Source organism: Morone saxatilis, unplaced genomic scaffold (assembly GCF_004916995.1).
Source record: "Morone saxatilis isolate NCDOM2014 unplaced genomic scaffold, NCSU_SB_2.0 Contig14, whole genome shotgun sequence".
NCBI classification, from domain to species: Eukaryota; Metazoa; Chordata; class Actinopteri; family Moronidae; genus Morone; species Morone saxatilis.
In genome coordinates this window covers 9,240,690-9,262,726 of record NW_023339696.1, presented here as the reverse complement: position 1 = coordinate 9,262,726, position 22,037 = coordinate 9,240,690, and the positions used below count along the sequence as shown (strand labels likewise).

The 22,037-nt window shown below is 41.3% G+C and overlaps 1 protein-coding gene across 1 annotated transcript in view; it reads left to right on the top strand.

The window, feature by feature from the left end:
* The first annotated feature begins 6,032 nt into the window (after positions 1 to 6,032).
* cacna1aa (calcium channel, voltage-dependent, P/Q type, alpha 1A subunit, a) overlaps positions 6,033 to 22,037 on the top strand; it is a 61,935-nt gene continuing 45,930 nt past the window's right edge. The window contains exons 1-10 of the mRNA XM_035655078.1: positions 6,033 to 6,132; positions 6,511 to 6,650; positions 13,723 to 13,814; positions 14,664 to 14,816; positions 15,288 to 15,475; positions 17,375 to 17,478; positions 17,655 to 17,770; positions 18,892 to 18,936; positions 19,081 to 19,164; positions 19,925 to 19,986. Of these exons, the coding sequence (XP_035510971.1) occupies positions 6,040 to 6,132; positions 6,511 to 6,650; positions 13,723 to 13,814; positions 14,664 to 14,816; positions 15,288 to 15,475; positions 17,375 to 17,478; positions 17,655 to 17,770; positions 18,892 to 18,936; positions 19,081 to 19,164; positions 19,925 to 19,986 (1,077 nt within the window). The 5' untranslated portion in view covers positions 6,033 to 6,039. The remainder of the gene's footprint in view (positions 6,133 to 6,510; positions 6,651 to 13,722; positions 13,815 to 14,663; positions 14,817 to 15,287; positions 15,476 to 17,374; positions 17,479 to 17,654; positions 17,771 to 18,891; positions 18,937 to 19,080; positions 19,165 to 19,924; positions 19,987 to 22,037) is intronic.

Genomic DNA, 22,037 nt, shown 5'->3' with positions numbered 1-22,037 from the left:
ACTTTAAGTGCAGTTTGTAAGATTCTACTTAAAATGGATGATGCAGGAATAAAATGAAGCGCTCCGACCATGTCTCTTATCTTTTATGGCTGCTGATTATCAAAATAATTAGATAGGTTTCAACCACAGTGCTTAATTCCATTCATTTTATCAAATCAGTGCTTCTGAGGGAAAAGTGACAAGAAAATGAAGTAATCATTTGAGCTGTTCTGCCAGTGCTCTGCTGCATAATGTAACAGGACAGAGAGAGAGATAGAGAGGGAGGGAGGGGAAAGGAGTGAGGCATATAAAGAAGCTGACAGAGAAAAGGCGAGGCTGCTAAGTTATGAGTTTAACTTCTTCCCATTTTTTCTTCTTTCTGACGTCACGGATCCACCTTACGATCCAGATTCCGTAGTCTGATGGTTTGATTTTGCCGACTAGTAATTGTTAGATAAAGTCGACTAGTTGTCGCACGTTTCTGATATTAGTTGAATTATATAAATATATGTATTTGAACAGCTGCCTGGTACATTATGAAAAGCGGTAATGATTCTGAATGAGTCGGAGCAGCCAGCAAGGACACTGAACATTTAGTTCATTTCAACACAGTATAACAACACACATGTCTCGTTCAAAGCACAAAAAAAAAAGACTTCCAACTTCACCAAAACTAATACTTGCGGACTTATCCATACGATGGATGATTAGTAACACTACTTACAAATAACACACGACAAACTCGCTCCTCTTCCTGTGTTTCCTCTAGGTCTAGGTCGACTATTAGGAGGCAGCCCTAATAATAAGCGATCCAACACTTTCACAAAGATATCCAGTAATCCCCATATATTTTTCAGAGTTAGACATACAGGCGGGGCTTGTGCTGGACCATGAACCCGTGACATGAGACAGTCTGCAACCGAGCTAGTAACAGATGGCTAACTCAACATGTCTCAAAGTGCAGAAAAGCAGGACAGCAACTTGTAATATCTGTAAAGCCAACATCCAGAGGGGTGGAAGTTGCATTGTACAGTACTACCTATTGAATTAAGTGGAATCGGTATCTGTATCAGCAGATATCAAAACGTACGTATCCGAATCCGACCAAAACTGAAAAAAAGTAGATTGTGCATCTCTAATTGTTAATGTAGTATACCCAAAGCACTGTACTTCCTTCATACCACAGACTAACACACACAAATAGAGACCGATATAGGACGAGAGAAAGATAGAAAATACTAGTAGATGATTACTTTGTCCTTGTTCTTGTGCTTCCATTACCTTTCATATTTGCAAAGCCATACTCTCGCCACTCTGAAGCTGACTTTATAAAACACAGATAATGATAACAAAATGTGTTCCTCAGCAAACATCTCAAGTGAATGTACCACAGTAAACAAATAAAACCTACGCTTTATTAGAAATACACTGAGCAGATAGTGAGTGTCACAGTTAGAGAGGCCAACGTTATCATGCTTGGGTTTATTAATAGGGAGGCTGGCACCATCCCAAAGGGTAGCAGCTGGTCTGGACTCTATTGGCAGACAAGTGTAGTGTAGTGAAGTGAAGTCTAGTGTCGGTCTATATGTGTGTGCCGTACGTGTATGAACATGTGAGCTTGAATGGTAATACGGCACATGGATAAGAGGCAGGACCGGAGCTTTGTTCGATTTTGTGTCTGCATTAGTAGTGTCTCTATATACCGATATTGATGATAATCAGGATATTTAAAAATGAAATATGAATTGTGTTAATAGTACGCGTGGTATATAATATGTAAATAATCCTGTGCCTTTGAAATAATTTCCGATTCTTTCCGTTCATACTTTAAAGTTCACACTCAGACATCGCAGACTGGTTATGCACCTTAATACCGATCGCCAGTGTTACAGTCGAGTGTAACCATTTGCAAAAACAGAGATAAAACACACAAGTATAGTTAATAGTAATAATAATGACAGTGAGAATCTGCTATCGTGACAGCTGTAGTCTGCGTGTAGGTACATGTAGGCGTGTGTGTTTTCATGCGATGCTGGCACTGTACATAAGATTTAAGCGCTTGTGAGACACGTGTGAGAAAAAAAAACCTGAAAAAAGTAAAAAGTAAAAACACGCTCGTACATACTGTATGTGACAGTATAATGTATATTCTTCCACCCACTCTCTTGCTTTCATCGCCCCTCCCCGTGTATATATATATATGTGTGTGTGTGCTCTGCCACTAACCTACTTTCGACAGAGCATACACATCGCTCAGGAGAAGAAAATACCGCAATACTCTCACACCCCTCTGTCATTCTCTCGCTTTATCCCTCATTCAGCACTCCTATGCTCTTCGCCTCTGCCCTTCTCTCTTCCCCGCTGCCGTTTCCCTCCCTCTGCTCCCTCCTCTTCCCTTCTCTCTCTTTTATTCCTCACCACTCACTCTTTTCAATCACGTCTGTGCCCCCTGGACAGGCTCTTTCTCTATTTCTCCCTTTCCTACTCTCCTCTCTCTTTCATTTAGCCCTCCATATATCTCTCTCCTATCCAAGCTCTCTCCCTTTTTTTTTTTCCCTTCATCCCCTCTCATACTGTTGTCTCTCGCTGTCGGCGTCCTCGTGCATTTGCTGATGCGGCATCTCATTCGATATTGAATGGAGATGGCACGGTAGAGATAGGGATGATTGATGGGCGGACTCGGCGAGAGAAAGGTGGACCGAGGAGAGATACAAGAAGGTGGGAGAGAGACGGGGAAACAAGTGGGGGAAAAATTGAATGCACAGACGGTGATATAGAAGCAGAGAGGTGTGTGAGGAAGAGACAGAGAGGAGGCTGAAAATATATCAGTGAGAAACAGGCAGGGGCTTTACTGAGGAGGAGAGGAGGGAGGAAAGAGAGCAAACATGAAGACTGTACGGCGTGGTGATGGACAAGGTTAAGAAAAGGCCAGTAGAGGTGTGTGTGGTGTGTGTGTGTGTTTGTGCGTGCGTCATTTGGCTCCAGTGGTGTACTTTGAGGGCCCCACTTCCCTCTTCTTGGCGAGACATCTCCGTCTACGACCTACTACTGTCCCCATTACAGCATATATATACACACACACACACACACACACATACACGTACACACAGACACACCTAGACAGATAATAAAAAGCAAGCATATGCAGAACCACGGGTCGAGCGAGGAAACACAGGGGAGGCAAAAGAGAGCGAGAGACTGAGGACAAAGAAAACATTAGAAAGATGAAGGACGGGAGAATGGTGAGAGAGCAACATATTCTCATCTCTCTCTCTCTCTGTGTCTCTTCCTCACCCCCGAATTCTTCCCTTGCTTTTAACTCTGTCATGTTGCTATATATAGCCATTGAGGAAAGAGGAAGAAGAGATTCATTATTGAAAGATTTATGGCAGGGTGTGAGTCATTTATTCATATTTTGAATTTGTATATACTGTATGTATATGTGTGTGTGTGTGTGTGTCTGCAGGGGACATCTTTATGGATAGGCACACACACACACACACACACACACACATTGCCAGTGTAAAGAAGGAGCGAATCATGTGGCACCTTGAGATATAATACAGGGACAAGATGTGCCAAATGATCATCATATACACACATCAAACAGTCATTCCGCAAAGACAACACACACATTCACACACATTTGTCCCTTTGTCCCTGTGTTTCTATATCAGTCGCTCTCCTCCTCTCTCCCCATCTCCTTGCTCCTCTTTCTCTCTCTCTCTCTCTCTCTCTCTCTCTTGCCCTTTTTTCAGTCAGCCCAACACACACACACGCACGCACATACGTACACATGTACACTCGCTCACATTTCTACGCACACACTGCTGGGGGGCAGGGAGGCTAATTGAGTGGTGCCCTGGGTGTTGTAGTAATGTGTGCTCGGTAAGAGCGGTCAAAGAGATGCGCGTGATCGCAAACATACGCACACACACACACTCACATTGTGGGCTGGGACTGGGCTAGAGCAGCTTTTCCCTTCCCCTTGGTCATGACAGGAGAAAGCAAACATACACACACATGCACACGAATACACACGCTGGCATGTACATGTAACAGACGTGTTTCACACACGCACACGTATGATGTATGTTTCCATAAATAGCCTGTTCTTCCTTTCTGCCTCTTCGCCATTCAATTTTCCCCTCCTCCCATTTACCATGGGAATGGCTGCTCCCAAAGGAAGCAAGCAACTAGGAAAAAGGTGAAGAAGAGGAGAAAGAATAGAATAGAATAAGATAGAAAAGGATAGGATAGGATGGAATAAAGCAATAGGGCAATAAGTTCAGTCAAACTTAATATTGCTACTTTGTATGCTTTATTCATGATATGTACACATAATCACGATGTTAATTATTTAAGTCGCACTCCTCTTTTCTCCCCTCATTATCGTCCTGCTGTCCTTCTTTCCCTCCTCTATCCATCCCTCCCTCTACCTTCCTCTCATTTATCTCCTTCACACATTTGCACTCACATTCTTTCTCTCAGTCACTCTCTCCCTCTCTCTCTCCACTCGCTCCCTCTTCTCTTTTAAATGTAACTATTCATCTTGTGACCTTAACGAGACAGGAGGATTGATTCAAGAAGACACCACCAGAGTGTGTGTGTGTCTGTGTGTGTGTTACAGAGGGAGAGACGGAGAGAAAGAGATTGTGACAAACACAATTAGATGTACAATGAGATACTCCCTCTTTCATTTTATTTGTCTCTCTCTCTCTCTTTCTCTCTCTTTTCTCTCTCTCTCTCTCTCTCTCGTCACTCTCTCTCACTCTCTCTCTCTCTCCGCCATTGAACTAGCCTTCAGACGTTCTGTACATAGAGCCAAACGGTGATGTCACAGTAAATCTCACTCAGTGTCCAGGCACGCCACCACACACACTAACACTTTAATATAGCCTGTCTGTTTATGTGTGTGTGTGTGTTTGTTTTGTTTGTCTGTGTGGGTGGTGTGTTACCAGAACATACACTTAGCAGAACATATTTAACTGACTCATAATGATGGCTTGTGGGACTGTGTGTGCGTGTGTGTTTGTGTGTGTAAACAGGCGGCAATGGCAGTGAGAAGCCAGACATCGGTCCATTTGCGCTACAGGCCTGCTGTCTGTCTGACTCGCTTACATTCACTGCATTCAAATACATTTGACCTTACGTTTGACCTTTGATGTGGGAGTGGTGATATTATCTTTATTGTTAGACAGTGTAGTCACTTAATTTACCAGTTTTTGAGCCTGGTCTGTCATATAGCACTAGGTTCTAGGTTTCATGGCACACGATATGCTGGAATTAAGTTGTCATTATTGCATATAGCTAGATTCTCACGCAGTAACAAAGGCATAGATCTCCATGGCTTAAATATTCTGATTAGATACATCTGCTTTGCTGCTACACTTGCATATTAATTACGTTTAACTCCTGAAAGTCCTCCTATTGTTGACAAAACTGCTATTTGAAGCAGCCCAAGTACTTTTTTTTATTGTGCATGAAATAATAAAAGCTCAAACCTGCACTTTGGCTGTGCGTGCAACTTTAAGTTTAAGTTTGGGCCATCCGGCCAAATCTGGTTTGATTTGCATCCCTACTGATTAAAGATTCAATCAGTTAACAATCACTTACCTCTCAGAAAATACCAATCTATATACATAGTAATGAATCTATATTGCAAATTTGTTTTTTCCTAAGTATAGAAGTGTATTGATATATATATTGTATGTGAGATTGTTGACAATAATGACTTTTGTGCATGCCAAATGAAACTTTCCACAGGCCAGTAGTAATATGTATATGATACAAATGTAGCAAACAAACATGTAATGACCTACAGATATTTGTTAATTAGGGGATTTTTATTAGCGTAATATCTGATTATAGTACATCCTGTTCAAAAGTTATAAAGATGAGACACATCTTGTACAAAAGATTTATGTACAAAAGAGCACTTACTATGTCAAGTTTTATTTTTTTATATGTTGTATATTTAATTTTAGATAGAAAGTGTTTGGATTTGTGTCTCCAGAAGTGTTTCTTCCTTGACTTACCCTCCTCACTCCATTTGAGTGGATGATTCTAGCTACTATCATTGCCAACTGCATCGTCCTGGCTCTGGAACAACATTTGCCTGATGGGGACAAGACGCCGCTGTCTGAGCGCTTGGTAAGTTCAACAGACATGATACTGTATGTGAGCCATATGTAAACATGATTAAATCCAGGCGACAGTTCTGACACCTTATTGATTTTACTTCGGTGGAGACGCACGCAGCTATTCCACTAAAAGAGGCTGAGGCTTAAAGCAAGGAACGGCCTAAATGATTCAAATTTTATGGGCACTGTGACACACTGAAGAGTACACATTCTTACAGATATCATAGGAATATTCATTATACACACAATATTTAACTCCGATTCACAAGGAAATATGCTAATCTTTGTGACACATGTTTTTCTGAAAGTGCTCGAACTCCCTCTTAACCCTTTCTCTTCTTCCTTTCTTCCGTCTTTTCCCTCTCACGTCCTTTGCTCTCTGTCTCAGGATGATACAGAGCCGTACTTCATAGGGATCTTCTGTTTTGAGTCTGGAATAAAGATCCTGGCACTTGGTTTCGCCTTCCACAAGAACTCCTACCTGAGGAATGGATGGAACGTCATGGACTTTGTGGTGGTGCTCACAGGGTGAGTGGCAAGTAAAGAGACACGAGTCGAGCACGCACCTATTACAAATACACATACATGCACAGTATGTACCTGCATGGGCACTCAAAGAGGCACTCACAGGCTTAGAATCAGATGTGGTTTTCCCTCTGCGGCTTTATTCAACTAAAGCTGGACAAAATGAAGTGGTTTGTCATGTGGTTTAGTGTGTGTTTGTGAGTGTCCTATCCCTGCTCCTTTGCCCTAATGAATGGCCCCATTCTGGGCAAGGCAGCAGTCAGATCACAGAGAAGAACTGCAGGCAGTCAGCATCCTGGGTAGCGAACAAATGTCACCATAATACACACAGAGACAGAAGGAAGGGGGGCATTGGATAGAAGGTATGAAGAAAGGATGTAAGAAAATTCACAGGTGCCTTTAACAGCATGGACCATGTATAAAGACCAACAATGAAAATGGGCAAAGCTTTAGAAGTGGGACGCTAAAAACATTTGGAAGGGCTAAACAATTACCTCAATAAGCAAAGTTTACAATGATATATCATTTGAACGCTCAACGAGAAGGTGAAAACAAGGGTAAAGGGATCGCGAAAGGGGATGCCGCCTGAGGACTGTGACAGAAAAGGTGAGAGGGAAGACACATGATAGGATTAGCATACCGGTAATAGAGTTACTAAACCTGATTAGATTATAGATCATAGAATAAGGGCTGGAACTAATAGATTTGTTGGATTAATACAAATAAAGGAAGGGAAGTGTGCATATGGGAAAGGTGCACTGATATATCTATGCCAAATGATTCTGTTTTCCCATGTCTATCTTTTCATCCATCCATCCATCCATATGGCTTACTCTTACAATTGCAGGTAGTGAGCTGATATATTTACAGCTGTCACGTGGTGGTGTTTGGGTGCAGTGTGTGTTTAAAAATGAATGTGATTTAGATTAATGTGATTGCGTGAGTGGTGGGCTATTGAAAAGAGGAGAATCTGTATTAAATGTCTACAAGAACACTCCGTTAACTGACACACAAAGCTGATGTTTCTTTTTCTGCCACAGCACGTTTTAAAATGTTATCAAAGCTTAAGTTTCAGTTTTAACAGTGCAGTTAAAGCCTGGTTCTATTTCTAGCAACTTTGCAAATTTCACATTACACTGATTCTGTCTGTTAAAACAGTGAAGCATAGTAAGTCATTGCAGTTTGACAGCAGTGATACTATTTTTCGTGTGTCATTCACACAATTCATATACTGAAACTGTGTTACTATAGTTTACTGTGTCCAATGAAATGACTGTGTGGGAGTGCTGGCACAGATTAATATGCTGAGGTCAATGCATGTTTGTGTGTGTGCATGTGGGGATTTGGAGAGTTTCATGGGTTACATAAACCTTGCGCGTCTTTGCTGACAAAGCACCAGAGAAGCTAGTGATTGCCCCCCACTGCCCACCTCTCTCTCTCTCTCTCTCTCTCTCACACACACACACGACACACACTGATACTGAGTGAGTGAGCACTCAGTCTGGCAGTATGTCCTTATGCTTTAATAAGAGCAATCATGAAGCCAAGCTCATCTCAGCGTGGCACAACAGAGTGACTGTAAGAGAGAAGAGGAGTGAGAAGACGAGTGTCAGCGAGACAGCAGGAAGTAGTGAGATGCGGAGAGCAGAAGGAAGCGAGGCAGTCCTTTCAAAAACTTGCAGTAAATGCCCAGTCGCACATAATCCCCCTCCCTCTGTGTTTTGTATTAGGAAATCAATGTTTTGACAGTGAAACCCGCCGAGCAAGCATGACACAGCATTTAAATCATCAGTGTCTCCTATAGGAACAGGCATTGCTGGTGCTGTAGTGGAGATGTTGATCCAACATGCAAGGCTGGAAAGGTGCTCACAGTAAATGTCCAGATGAGAGTAAAGGTCAACCCATCTCTGATATTGTAGCTGTAAACCAAGCCCCCAGGAAGCGTGCCAGGCTATGAAACCAATCCGACATAGTGGCCAAACTGTGTAATTACAGCAATGGCATCCGTCACATGATGCACACTGGCCCAAAAATAATTTTTCCCCATAAGCTTACATTGTGAAAGAAATGGCTGTAAAATGGTGGATACATTGTTTTGAGCATCACAACCCCCACGAAATGACTCATTTCATTATCGGAAGAGCCACATGATTAGATCAATTTATCTCCATTCAAGGATATGTTCTGGCTCTATGGACCTCACAATGTGGAAGCAAGATGCTGGTCATTTTATACCAGGAAATAGAATTCCTTATGAACTGAACGGAGCCCAGCCTCCAACGCTGTATCCAATTCTCCCTTAATACATCCACGCTGTAAACAACTTTCTGATTTAGTCGTTGAAACCACGTTATCTAGGTCGAGACTCTTTAGGGTCTTTAGGCATTACCAATATTCCCCTGACTAGAATGTGGAGATCATCCATCATGTTTGTTGGCAATCTAACATTCCTCCGCACAATAAACAGAAGTCATGGTTTTAATCGTGCGGTCTTCTCTCTCTCTCTTTCTCTCTATAGCATCAATAGGTCTGCTCATAAATTCTTCATACTTGAGCTGTCTGCTGGCCTCAGGGTGGTCACTGCTCCACCAGTACTGATTTCTGATTTTTGCCACTGAAATAAAGTTGACACTGTCAATAGGTGGTTGACAGAGGCACCAAAAATAGTTTCTCAAAATGTCTGAGGAAAGAAATTTGGCTAAAACTTGATTTATTGTGCATGTACAGTCCAGAAAAGTGACAAATCACTCCTGGGCAACCATGAAAAGTGTCTGTCTGTCTGTCTGAACTGGTGAAAACATATCATAAGGCACATGATATGGAAGGAATGAGGCAGATCAAGGTGCAGTAGAGGAATTGAGAAAGTGACACTGTTATGAAATTACCGTTACCATGGAGCATAAATAAAGCAGTATCAAACTATTTTTTCAAGTAAACAATAGTCACACAACACACCCTAGTCCTCTTCCCTCTGTCAGCTGTGTTTTTACCATTTTCGCACTAAAGCAGGAAGCTGCCGCAAGACGTACAGACAGAGAATATGCTGCAGCACTTACAACACACAGACTGTATATTCCCATGATACATTATGTACACTGACTCAAGTCAATGCATTTTACACTCTCTCTCTCTCCCTCACACTCACACACACGCACACAAACACCTACACACACACACACTATACACACATTCTTTGTTGTGCTCTCTATGAATGGGGGTTGTGTTTTTAGCAGTGCAGCTCTTTGAAGATGAAAGGCTACTTGGCCTTTCTACCCACCTCTGGCCCAAACCTTTGATAACACACTGACCAATGTTCACACACACACACACACACACACGCATACATTTCCACTTCAAACATTCCTTTCCATTTCCTACTCTGTCCTAGTGCAATTGCTTGCGCAACACATACAAAGACAAACACACAAATGGCACTTAACATGTCTGAATAAATTAGCTATTCACTCTACAGCCCTGTTGGATGTCAGCGGATTTGTGTGCACCCTTGTTTCTGTGCCCAAGTGTGTGTGTTGACCTATCTCTTGTAGTAAATTGCCTGAGTGATTTGGCCCTCGGAATAAGCTAGTTGTTTTTTATGCCCGCTATTGATTATTAGTCCAATTACCCTTAGTTTACAACCATTCTTGGCTTCCATCCTCCACTCCGTTCCTCCTTCATGCACCCTTGTTGAGGTACTTTTGATTAGATACGACTGGTACTGGGAAGTGTAGGAATAAAGGAAGGAAGCCTTCCAGTGACCTTGTAATGTAACCGAAATCTGCAGTGAAATAATGAAAGTACAAATAATGACTAAAATATTCTCCTTTACCCTTCTTTGGCGTTTTAGGAGAATTGTAAAATCACGCTTTCTTGAAATGGTATCCCAGTTTAAAATGTGTTTTGAGGTTATTGTGAGAAATTATTGCAACTCCCAGCAGCTGTCACATTCAGATAATGAAATATTGTATAGGACAATCTAGAGCTACAACCTTTAGTTCTGTCATTTTTTTTAGAAATGTGCTGTATGGACTTCTCATGTGAAGCTACGTGTGTGACATTTTCTTGGCCTATTTTTATGTTACACGTTGTTAAATGGAATGCCATTCAAAGGCATAATGGGATATTAATAATCTAATTAATAAATACCTTTGCTGGAAAAGGTCGGGTAGAGAGATAGTGTAACAATGCCGATACATGAAATATGAAGTAGTTGAATCATGGTAATAGAGCAAAGCAAGGAGGCGAAGAGAGATAAGTTGAGAGTTTGGGGACGATATGAAGCGATTTGGTCAGTGATGTGGACAGAGATAATTACCCACATTTAGCTGAAGTCAGCAGGAAATCAGACGGAGAGAGCGGGCAAAAAAGATTGTGTTTGTATAATGTGTTGGTGTCCCATAAGAAGGGGTCAGTGGGGAGATTGTGTAATAGCAGTATTGCTTAATGTGATTCTCCATAATCGTTCGTGTTCCTCTGCACACGGTGCAGGTGTATGTCTGTGTTCACCTGTGTGTGTGTGTGTGTGTATTTATTTTAAGTTCATAAGATGTACTGTAGACAGCATCTCTGTCCCTGATAATGTTTTCCATTGGTTATTCCAAATGACCTACTTTCCAGTAGCATACGCGAATAAATGTATTCTCACTAGATATGTTTAATCTCCAACCAGCTCCTGTTTGCTGTGCAGATGTGTGTGTGTCTGTGTGTGAGTGCTTTTGTCATCTATGCATATATTTTTGCATGTGTGTGTGTGTGAGAGTTGTGATACATTTACATTAAAGAGAGAAGAGAGGAGAAAGAAAGAAAAAAACAATCAATCAGGCTCCTCCCTTGGCCCTGTTACCAAGGTGATACAGAGATTCTATCAATGAGCCAAGGTCCCAGTTGCCATGGAAACACTTATGAATGAGAAAGGGCCCAGTAACCGTGGAGACGGTGTGAATGAGGAACTGCCTCATCGGCTTGACACTGTTTGTGACGGCGGATGCTGTTTAGAAATGGAAATATTTATCACTGTCATCACACTACCATCATCATCCCCGTCATTGTTATCAGTGTTACTACTATATTCAAAGTCCTATCACCACAATATATTGCATAAAATAATGTGTTCTGTTTATACCCCCAATAATGCAGAGATGCACAACAGAGACAATCATTTGTCATATGTGTGTGTATATAAAAACACGTGTGCATGTGTGTTTGTTTATGTCTGCACACAGTGAGATACTTTCTCTGTATTTCCGTTTCGATATGCAGGTCATCCTTTGAGAAAACTGGAACTGTCAGCAGCATTAAAATGTTCCTTCACACGTGCATTCACACCCATACACCTCAATTTATATCATAAAAGTTATGCTGCTTATGAGCTTAATACTGTATGTTCTCCACATTTTCAGCATGGAAATGAAATAGCTGGCTAACCATCACCTTATTTGTAGTTCTCCACAGTTCTCTCAGTCTGAATTTTGACTTTTATTTGGACTTTTCCTGTCTTTGTTAGATGTTCTGCCTATTCATTGCATTTTCCTTTCCCTTGTGCAATACATACTGTATTTATTTCGCCTTCCTTTCCTACATCACCTTCCTCTCTCCCTTTATTGCCATCCTCAATTGCATCAGTGGAGTGTTCTGTGATGCCAAGTATCTTCTAGGCTAATGCATCCCTGAGCAAAACACTAAATCCTCACCTGCTTTGGGGATGATGTGTAGCTGAGCCTGCACTCAGGCCTCCATGTGAAGCAATGTTCTTAAGTTATTAAGAGTAGCACTATAATGTATTAGAATACAGTGTCATACACTTTCCAAAATAAATAACATTAAGCTACTGACCCTAAAAAAATAGAGCCTGGGCAATTTGTAGTCTAGCTCTAATTTGAAGATCACTTACAGTTATACGTCAGAGTGTTTTGTATTTCTTTGTACATGCCAGAAAATAGGATTTTAGTGAATTGCTCAAGGGCACTTCTGCTGTAAATGTTGATGACTTAGCTACACACACAGCTGAAGTACAGTGTTGCCTCGTGACCCAACCAGGAGCCTCTCAGTTACAAGTCAGCCTCTGATGAGGCATTTGATATCACACAATGTCATTACAAGGACCCCAGCCTCCACTAGTGATGGAGCACCCACCACCGGGGGGCTTCCTGGTAATGCAATACAGCATTCAAAGCCACAGCTGAGTATACCTTCGCCCATAGATCCTGGATCGGTGTTACTTTTCCCTTCCTGCTAATTCTGTTAGTTTTCAAGTAAAGCAGGCTGACTTCAAACCTGTGATTAAGGCTCTGCTGTGTCACCGAGCCTCTTAGTGGAACAGAGGAAAGTGGAAATGTGTCAGAGAGACTGAAAGAGAGAGAGAGAGAGAGAGAAGTGGGAAGGATGATTCACAGTGTGCGTCAGACGAAGGGACTGACTGGAAGTCTGGCAGCACAAGGGGACATCTTAACCCTCTGAAGTACACACATACACGCGCACACACACACACACACACACGCGCTGTTTACAAGCCTTTATTCAGATGATGAGTGGCGAAACAGGTGCTGCAACACGCATCGCAACATGTTTACTCCACAGCCTGGCGACGGCTCGAAGAGAAACATTTTAAACGTACTAAGAATAAAAATAGGCAGAAATAAGCAAGTCAGCATCTCTGATTCTCCCCATCTGCCAGAGGTCCTTCTCTCTCCATGCCTCTAACCTTCTCTCTCTTCTGCCCTCCCTCTTTGTCTCCCCCATCTCCCCTCTCCTCCCCATCACTCCATCGCTCCTTTTTTCATTTTATAGTCCCTCCGTCAGCCCGATACAAAACGCCCTCCCTTCAGCCCATCCCTTTCTCAAGACACTTCTCTGTCCTACTTCACTTGTCAGCTCTATTGATCAGCTCAGCTCTTACAGGATTTACATACAGTGCTCACCCAGTTGCTTGTAATGACCTGCCACGGGTTTGAGTTAAAGTGTGTGTATGAGGGAGAAAGAGGAAAACGGAGAGAGGCTGACTGACAGTGACAAGCTTGATTAGCTTAAATATTGATTGTCTGTGCACACTTTTGTGCATTTGTCTCTTTCCCTTTAGGATCCTGTCTACTGTGGGTTCAGATTTCGACTTGCGGACCCTCAGGGCTGTGCGAGTATTGAGGCCCCTCAAACTGGTGTCCGGTATTCCCAGTAAGTCAAAAGTCTTCATTTGAACTAACAATGACAATGAAAAATAAAGGCTTTAAACTGTTTTTGGCCTCCTGCCTTTATTCCAAACAGCTTCTTCGTTGAGAAAATTACATTTCTTTAAGTGCAGTTTTAGATTTTATTGGAGGATCAGAATAGCATGAAGAATATTTTTTGTCAAGGTTTTATGCAGCTTTTGTGTTGTTCTGTATAATGCACCCAAAGTGTTCCGACAAAAGTGGTTCCTCTATGCACTCTGCTTCTTTTTTAAATGTTATAGTGGCAGTAGTGTTCCAGCACCACTGCAGTGTTATTAATAGCTTGGACGCCACTACAGGGCTGAACAGGCAAACCAAGGCTTACTCATCATAAAAGTCACACTCGCTTCCTGTGACGCTTCCATTCCAAAGTGTGATGTACATCTGAAAAGTGTGACTGTTTTTTTACAAAACATTTCACATGAAATTAGAACAAAATGTTGCCTTCAAGACCTTTTTTTGTTAGAAATATTTGAGTATGAAACTTGGTTTATGGTGGTTTATTTTACCTCAACTAAATGTGTTTTATTACCTTTACTACCTATATTGTGTGATCATAGATTAAATCCCTTCATCACAAGCTGTAGTGTGTACCAGGTAGCAGGAAGCCTACTCCAGTGGGCGCAGCAAAATGGTTAATAGTGTAATCTGAGAGTCCCAGTGTAACTCGCTAAATAATTAGAGTGAGGAGGGAGCAGGTTGCAGCTTTTTGTCTTGCAGCTCCTTGTCCAGGTTCTAATAGTTGAAAACGCACTGATAATGGATAACAATCATTTAGAAAATATTAATACTGTGTATACGCTTTGTCCTCCAGGCTTACAGGTGGTGCTCAAATCCATCATGAAGGCCATGATTCCTCTGCTGCAAATTGGCCTGCTTCTTTTCTTTGCCATCCTCATGTTCGCCATCATTGGCCTGGAGTTCTACATGGGCAAATTCCACACAACCTGCTTTGACAATTACACAGGTAAAGAAGTGTTTGTGTGTGTGTGTGTGTGTGTGTGTGGTTGCCAATAGTGCAGTCAGGATTAATTTGCTACCTATTTTTGAGAGAGACTGCGCCTGTTCCGGTTGAGGTGATGGTGGCAGTGCTGAAATTAGAAATGCAATTAAGTTCAATAAAATATCATTTTTGGCTTTCGATTGTTTGTAGTACTTCAGTTCCCTGTTTTTGTGATGGGGAAAGGCAGTTTCCAAAAATGTAGGATGTAATTGCTAATAGCTGTGCCCCTTTTCCCCTGTAGTTGAGATTATAAATTAAATTCCTATACCTTGTTTTTTGAACCCTATTCCTTCCCTTATGTAACTCCAGAAAGTAAGACACAAAATCATATTTTGAGCCAATGGGTACCATTCACTATTCTCACGAAACAAACATCACATTTGCATATGCCTGCCTTCTGTTTTGAAACATTTCCCCACTTTCATCCATGTTCAGGTGAAATCCGAGAAGAGTTTCCATGTGGGACAGAGCTTCCGTCACGGATGTGTCCAGAGGGCACCACGTGTAGAAAGTACTGGCTGGGACCAAACTATGGCATCACCCAGTTTGACAACATCCTGTTTGCTATTCTTACCGTCTTCCAGTGTATCACCATGGAGGGCTGGACTGAACTGCTCTACTGGGTAACCGATCAATCAGTTGACAGTTGCAGGTCTTTGTGCCTGTAGGTTTAGGAGAGAATAGAAAAGGACCATTCAAGTAAAGAGGATGATAATGCAGATTGCAAACCCCATCAGATCATTGTATGGATGGGCTACATCAGCAGACAAACTACTTATCCTATTAATTAGATTCTGAGAAGAAATGATGCAGTATCTTTTTGTTTTCAATGTTGACCGTGTTCTTAGGGATATTATATAGTATTTTTTTTTCATTATTGTATTTGGTGGCCATTTTGTGTGGATAAAACTACCACACAATACCTGAAAAAGCAAAAATGAAATACCTAGTCACTGCAGCTGAGCTTAAGTCTTATGTTTGTCCAACGTATCTATCAGTAGTGACAATAGTATTTTCAATCTAACGTCTTGGCTGCACAACAAAACCATCTGAGATTATTTTCTCTCATAAAATATAGAATTTCTCGTGTTAAAATGTCCAATTATTTTCAGCTGTGCACACTGTGCGTCTGCCCATAAAATAGGTACCAGGTCTTGAACAGTGTCATTACTCATGCCCAAGACTGAATAGTTCCCCCCGCTGTCAATGGCAACGGTTGCTAGGAGACCAGAGGTAGATGAGGGTCTTTGAGTGTTGCTGTAGTCGTCTCTTTTCTCATCACCTCTCCCTCTCAGCTCGGCTTATTCTTCCCATTGCTCTTTTTCTTTATGTATTCAATCTTTTTCCTATCTTTCTTATCCCTCTCTCTTCATTTCCTTCCTTCCTCCCTTTCCTTCTCACTCTCTCCCTGTGTCCCTCCTTCCCGACGCTGCTCTATATTTAAAAGGGCCTGTTCAGCCCAAGTTATTCTTGCAGCTGCTGGGGAGGGGAGCGATAAAAGTTTAATGGTAGAAAAAAGGGTCTGCGGTACATTGGGTACACAGCAGCAATGCCAGCTTACCAGCAGGAAGAAGGAAAGATGGAGGAAGGCGGAGACGGGGACGATAGACAGGGGCTATGAGAAAGAGAGCGCAAAGTGAAGGGGGTCTGGAAGTGGGGAAAGGTAAAACGATGAATCAGTGTAGAGGCTGATCTGTGCCAGTGAAGAGCAATGGAAAGGTTTCTCAGTGAGAGGAAGGGAGGAGGGAAGGTAGGAATGAAGGAAAGAATGAACAATCATCAAAATGAATGAAATAAAAATGCAAGAAGCAGAAGAAGGGGCTCGTAAAGAAGGATGCAGAAGGAGAGGGAAAACGATAAGGAGTGAATAAAGAAAATGGAAGGAGAGTCTGGACAGCAGGATGGTAGAGACAGAGAGGGAGAGACCAAAGCATTCGTTATACATTATTTACTCTGCGCTGAGCAGCTAAATAGAGTGGCAGATATGCATTTACTTATTGAGATGACTTAAAGCAAAATCATGTCAGCCCTGCTGTTGTTTATATCGCACTTTTGAGGGCACAGGCCTCTATTTTTTTAACGGCCACATTGTCTGGACGTTTATAATCAGTTTAAGGCAAATTTTTTAACATGATGTTCTCTCCAGATGTTTTAGCTTTCGACAGTGAGTATTTAGGATGCAAATAAATGCACCATAAGTTGACCAGCAGGCCTAAATTGCACTGGTATTTTATTTAGTGCATGGGGGCCGAGATAGACATCAACATACCCTTACCTTTCAGCACAGGCCAACCAAAACATATGCCACTGTAGCTGATTCATACAGCTGCACAGTCATCCTACTGTAATGTCTAACGTCTCCGTCTTTGGTCATTATCAGTCGTGGCAAATCTCCCAGTGCTCACTGTAATAAACTGTTAACCAAGGGATGTGTCTGTTAGCTTAGATGGTATTATATCAAGTTCAGAGGTGAAGAGCAAAACATTGATTACTCCGTCTGATGTCTGCGTTTTTGTTTCCAGAGCAACGATGCCTCAGGGAGTGCATGGAACTGGATGTACTTCATCCCCCTCATCATCATCGGCTCCTTCTTCATGCTCAACCTGGTGCTGGGTGTGTTGTCAGGGTAAGTGTGTGTGCCTGTTTGTGTGAGAGTGCTTGTGACAAAGATAGTGTTTATTAATAGTTTTTCATCCCATGTACATTAATAGTTTGATAGCTTTTGAAATTGATTAAAAAAAATAGTGGTTTATTGTATTTATGTGTAAAAATGCATGTGTGTTTGTGTGTGTGTCACGGCAGGGAGTTTGCCAAAGAAAGAGAGCGTGTGGAGAACAGGAGTGAGTTCCTGAAGCTCAGAAGGCAGCAGCAGATTGAGAGAGAACTCAATGGTTATTTGGAGTGGATCTGCAAAGCTGGTATGTACAATATACTGGATGTGTTCATTGTTTACACACAGCCATACAAATAGCACAAAAAAATGGATTGTATCATATTCTCCCCCCAAGTATGTTGTAGATACAGATGTTTTATAGCATTTAATTATCAAACATTGTCATAATAGTTTTACATTTTACATTAAAATAAAATGTTGTAGACAGGTGTATGCAATGTTAGTGTGTTATTAAAGCTGTACAGTTATAAAGTGTAAGGTAAAGTAAGTATATATATCTATATAGCTTTAAAGCTTTACTATAAAGCAGCTGCAGGAAATATATTGCTCCAGTTAACTACAGTTAATATTAGCTTAAACAGTTACACAATAACTGAAGTTGTTTTGAAGCATTTGTAACATTTGTACAGTTTTTGTTAGTCAGGAAACAGGAATGTTAAATTGCATTTTTATTTACAAGAATACAATTTGTAGTGTAGTACAGTAATGTAGTTTGAAACACACTGACCCTTTTATAATAACCCTAACCAAACAGTTCAGTTATGGAGCTTAAACTACCAGACATGCTCCATAATGTTGCTGCTGAATGCAGGTGACTGTTTACTGGAACCTAATTTACCCCCTGGGGACGTAGGTATAGCTCTCCACAGCATATTATAGCCAGTGCACTTGTACAGGTAAATATACGTGACCAGTCTTGATTTACATCAGTGTGGCAAGGTTTAAAGACACTTTTTTGATGCTTGGATAAAGAAGACAAACTGTTCGCCCGTAGTTCTCTTTCTCTCTCGTCTTTTCACTCTGGCCCATCTGCCGAGGGCAGGAAAGACGAAGAGAAGATAAGAGGAACGGAGGGTTGAATGTTAGATGTTGGAAGGAGCTGACAAAGGGGCAGATAGAAAGGACAGACCTTTGATCTTCTTGAAAAGACAATCTACATAAAAACAAGGAAGCATACAAACAAAGGTGGGAGGGATGAGTAACAAACACAGGTGCAGGCCAAAGACTTTGTTTCCAGTTTTTAATTAAAATGAGAAATTACAATTGATGATAATAAAAGATTGATAGATGATGTGGAAGTCATCAAAGATAAATGTAATGTGGCTGTATACCGTATTACCATTTTTGTTTGTGTGTGTTTTGTAGAAGAGGTCATCTTGGCGGACAATGAAAATGAAAATGATTATGATGGTATGAATTTGCTGTTGTCTTTATTGTGTGTGTTTGCCCACGGATGAATTAGATTTTTCAAAAATTATACAAATAAATTCAACACATTCAAGCATTTCAATAATCAGTTGTGTTAAAGATTAAACACTTTTTTTTCTATTACAGGCTCCCGTAGGAGAGCCACAAAGAACCATAAGAGCAAAGCTGAGCTTCTAAACCCAGAGGAAGGGGAGGGAGATCTGGCAGTTGGTAAGAGACTCTCACTCTATCACTCTCTCTGTCTCTCTGTCTCTCTTTCTCTCTCTCTTCCATACACACACACACACACAGACCACACTCAAAGCAAACCACAGGAACATACAGATGCTATCCTTATCTTTGCATAATCAGCAATACCTGGACCCTCCTCTCCTTCCCTCTCCTTCCCTCTCCTGTCCTCCGCTGCTCTGCACCTCTCTCATGTTACTTTTTTTCCTGTCCCCAACCCCCCTCATATTCTATCTTTCTTTTCTCTAACCTGCCCTTGTTGCCTCCTCCCTCTTCTCTGCTCCTTCATCCAACCCCTCTGTGCTCCAGCCTTCTCATGCAGGACAGTTCTCCCTGTTTCTCATAAGACAAAAGGGAATGTGTTATATTCTATGCAGTGATATTATGTCGTGTACATTCATGTAAATGGGACAGACAATTTGTTAAGGAAAGAGCAAAAGATCATATGCTTACAACACTGAATATTACTACTGCAATATTCACTTCAAAATAAATGCAGATACAGAAAAGCACTTGTTTAATCTGATGAAGTATCTTCAACAAGCAAAAAGTCAGTACTAAATATTCTTGCATGGGTTGACAGACATACAAACATAGTGGAAATATCACTACATATGAAGTATTAGTGACACATTTTTACATTTCCATTAAACTGTACGGAACCATACCGATACCAACAAACCACTGTCATCTTCACTGTATCCTAAATAATGTACAATGTTTGCCTTGCTTAATCCTCCAGGGTCACCATTTGTCGTGCCAGCTTGGAAGAGCTCCAGCTCGAAGGATCGACTTTCAAGCGGCGTGAGCGACGGGCTACGCTTCTTAATCCGACACGGTTGTTAAGTCCCAGGCCTTTTACTGGACCGTCACTGTGTTTGGTGGCCTCAACAAACAATGTTGTGTTGGCAGTAGTGCACTACGACCAGGCCAGAACCACTTTTCAGATTTTCTGGAGTGAGTACGAGGGAGAGAGATACATGCATACTCAGTGCAAAGCATGCACAGATTATCTCCACAAATGGCACAAATGTTTCTCATCGCGATTACTGGAAGTGGGAGTGGTAAGCAAATTCCAAGTAAATGTGACTAAATACCTGGAAAGAGCTGAACCCAAACTAGGTTAACACAAGACATCCATAACAAACAGTATCTTCCTTTCCTACAGGATCGTTTGTATGTATTAGATACAAATTACAAGATTTAAAAAGCATCTCTTATTTCAAATTCATTAAATATATAATCAATAAAAAACAATGCCCTTCCTTTACATGCATGGATGGATGGATAGGTGGGTAGATGGTCAATGATGGGTGGGTAATTTAAAATACAAGTTGAAGGATAAAGGGGTTTATGGCTCCACTCTGTTGTTTGAGCTTCTCCTCCTCCTCTCCTCTTGTTCCTCTTCCATCATGTAGATTTTGCTGAATTTCATCTTTCTGGGGGATATTCTTGACGGAGATGTTTGTAAAGCATGTATGGCCTTTTGGCAAGGCAGGCCTACTCAACTCTTCACTTCAACTGCTTCGACTGCATTGTGAGTTCCCACAGCAAATGGGGGACACACCCCAACACAAAGACACAATAAAAACACTCAAAAAACAAGTTGTTAGACCTTAATACACACCAAAAAAAACAAACACCACACACAACACACACTACACACCAAATAAAATTGCACTGATGGTTTGCTTACGTGTGCACATCTATATTAATAATAATAATAATAATAATAATAATAATAATAATAATATAATAACCATGTGCTTACTGTGTCTGCGTTTAGGTGGATATGTGGTAGTATATTTGAGTTTCTGTGGTCCATCATCCAAGCCGTCTTATACGTATTTCAATTTTGGTCGGTATCAGTTGTGCGTATTCTGAGGCTTCTCAAGTTATTTTGAGGATCTTCACGAATGTTCCATTACCATATATTTGTTGTGAGTGCGTGCTGTTATTGTGTAGTAAGTTTTGTCGTTTATGATGGGGATTTTTCATAGCTGTCATATAATGGAATTTATCACTTAATTTAATAGTATGAGCGACACTAGTTTCTGTTTGTCTTTATTTTATTGTTCTAATGGGTACTTGGGCATCTTTGCGTTATATCACTCTGTCTCTCTGTGGCTGTGTGGCTCAACATCCTATGAGTAGTGGATTCATCAGTGACTTGTTGTCTTTTTAGCGTCTGCTCTTCGGCGCTTTGGTTGCACATTATTGTTGGTTCTGTGTGCCCTGCCTGGCATGACCACGCTCTTTCGCGTGGACAGTCAGTGCGTTTTTCTTTACCTTTGGCTCTTTCCCTGTACCCTCTGTCTTCTTTTCATCTTGCTTCCTTATTTATTTAGTCCTCATTGGTTGGATTTTTTTCTCACCTACTGGAGGATTGTGGTTCTGGTGTAATTATTGCCAGGGTTGCTAACGTGACATTTGTGTGGTTTGAGGTATTAAAGAAAAAAGAAAGATGGTATTGGCATCGATTCTGGTTTAATTTATCTGGTCTTTTTTTTCCAGTCTCTCTTCTCTCATTTTTTATTTTGTGTTTCCTCCTGCAAGTATTATATTCTTGAAATTGGCACTTCCGTTCCGGTCTCTATGAGTTCTTTGATACCTGTGCCGCGGCGGAATAATTGACCAGTGATTTCCATGTGTGTGATGCAGAGGTGAGGACGATGTAAAGGAGGAAGAAGGGAGGATAGAGGCTGGTGGAGGGAGGAGGATGGGATGGGATGGGCAGTAGGAAGATAATAAAAATAGGTGGCGGAGACACAGGGGCTTGGATTTATATGATTTCTTAAATTTGTCGATATAGAGGAATATTGATCAGGTAGAGAGAGTTTGCTTCGCCAAGGAGT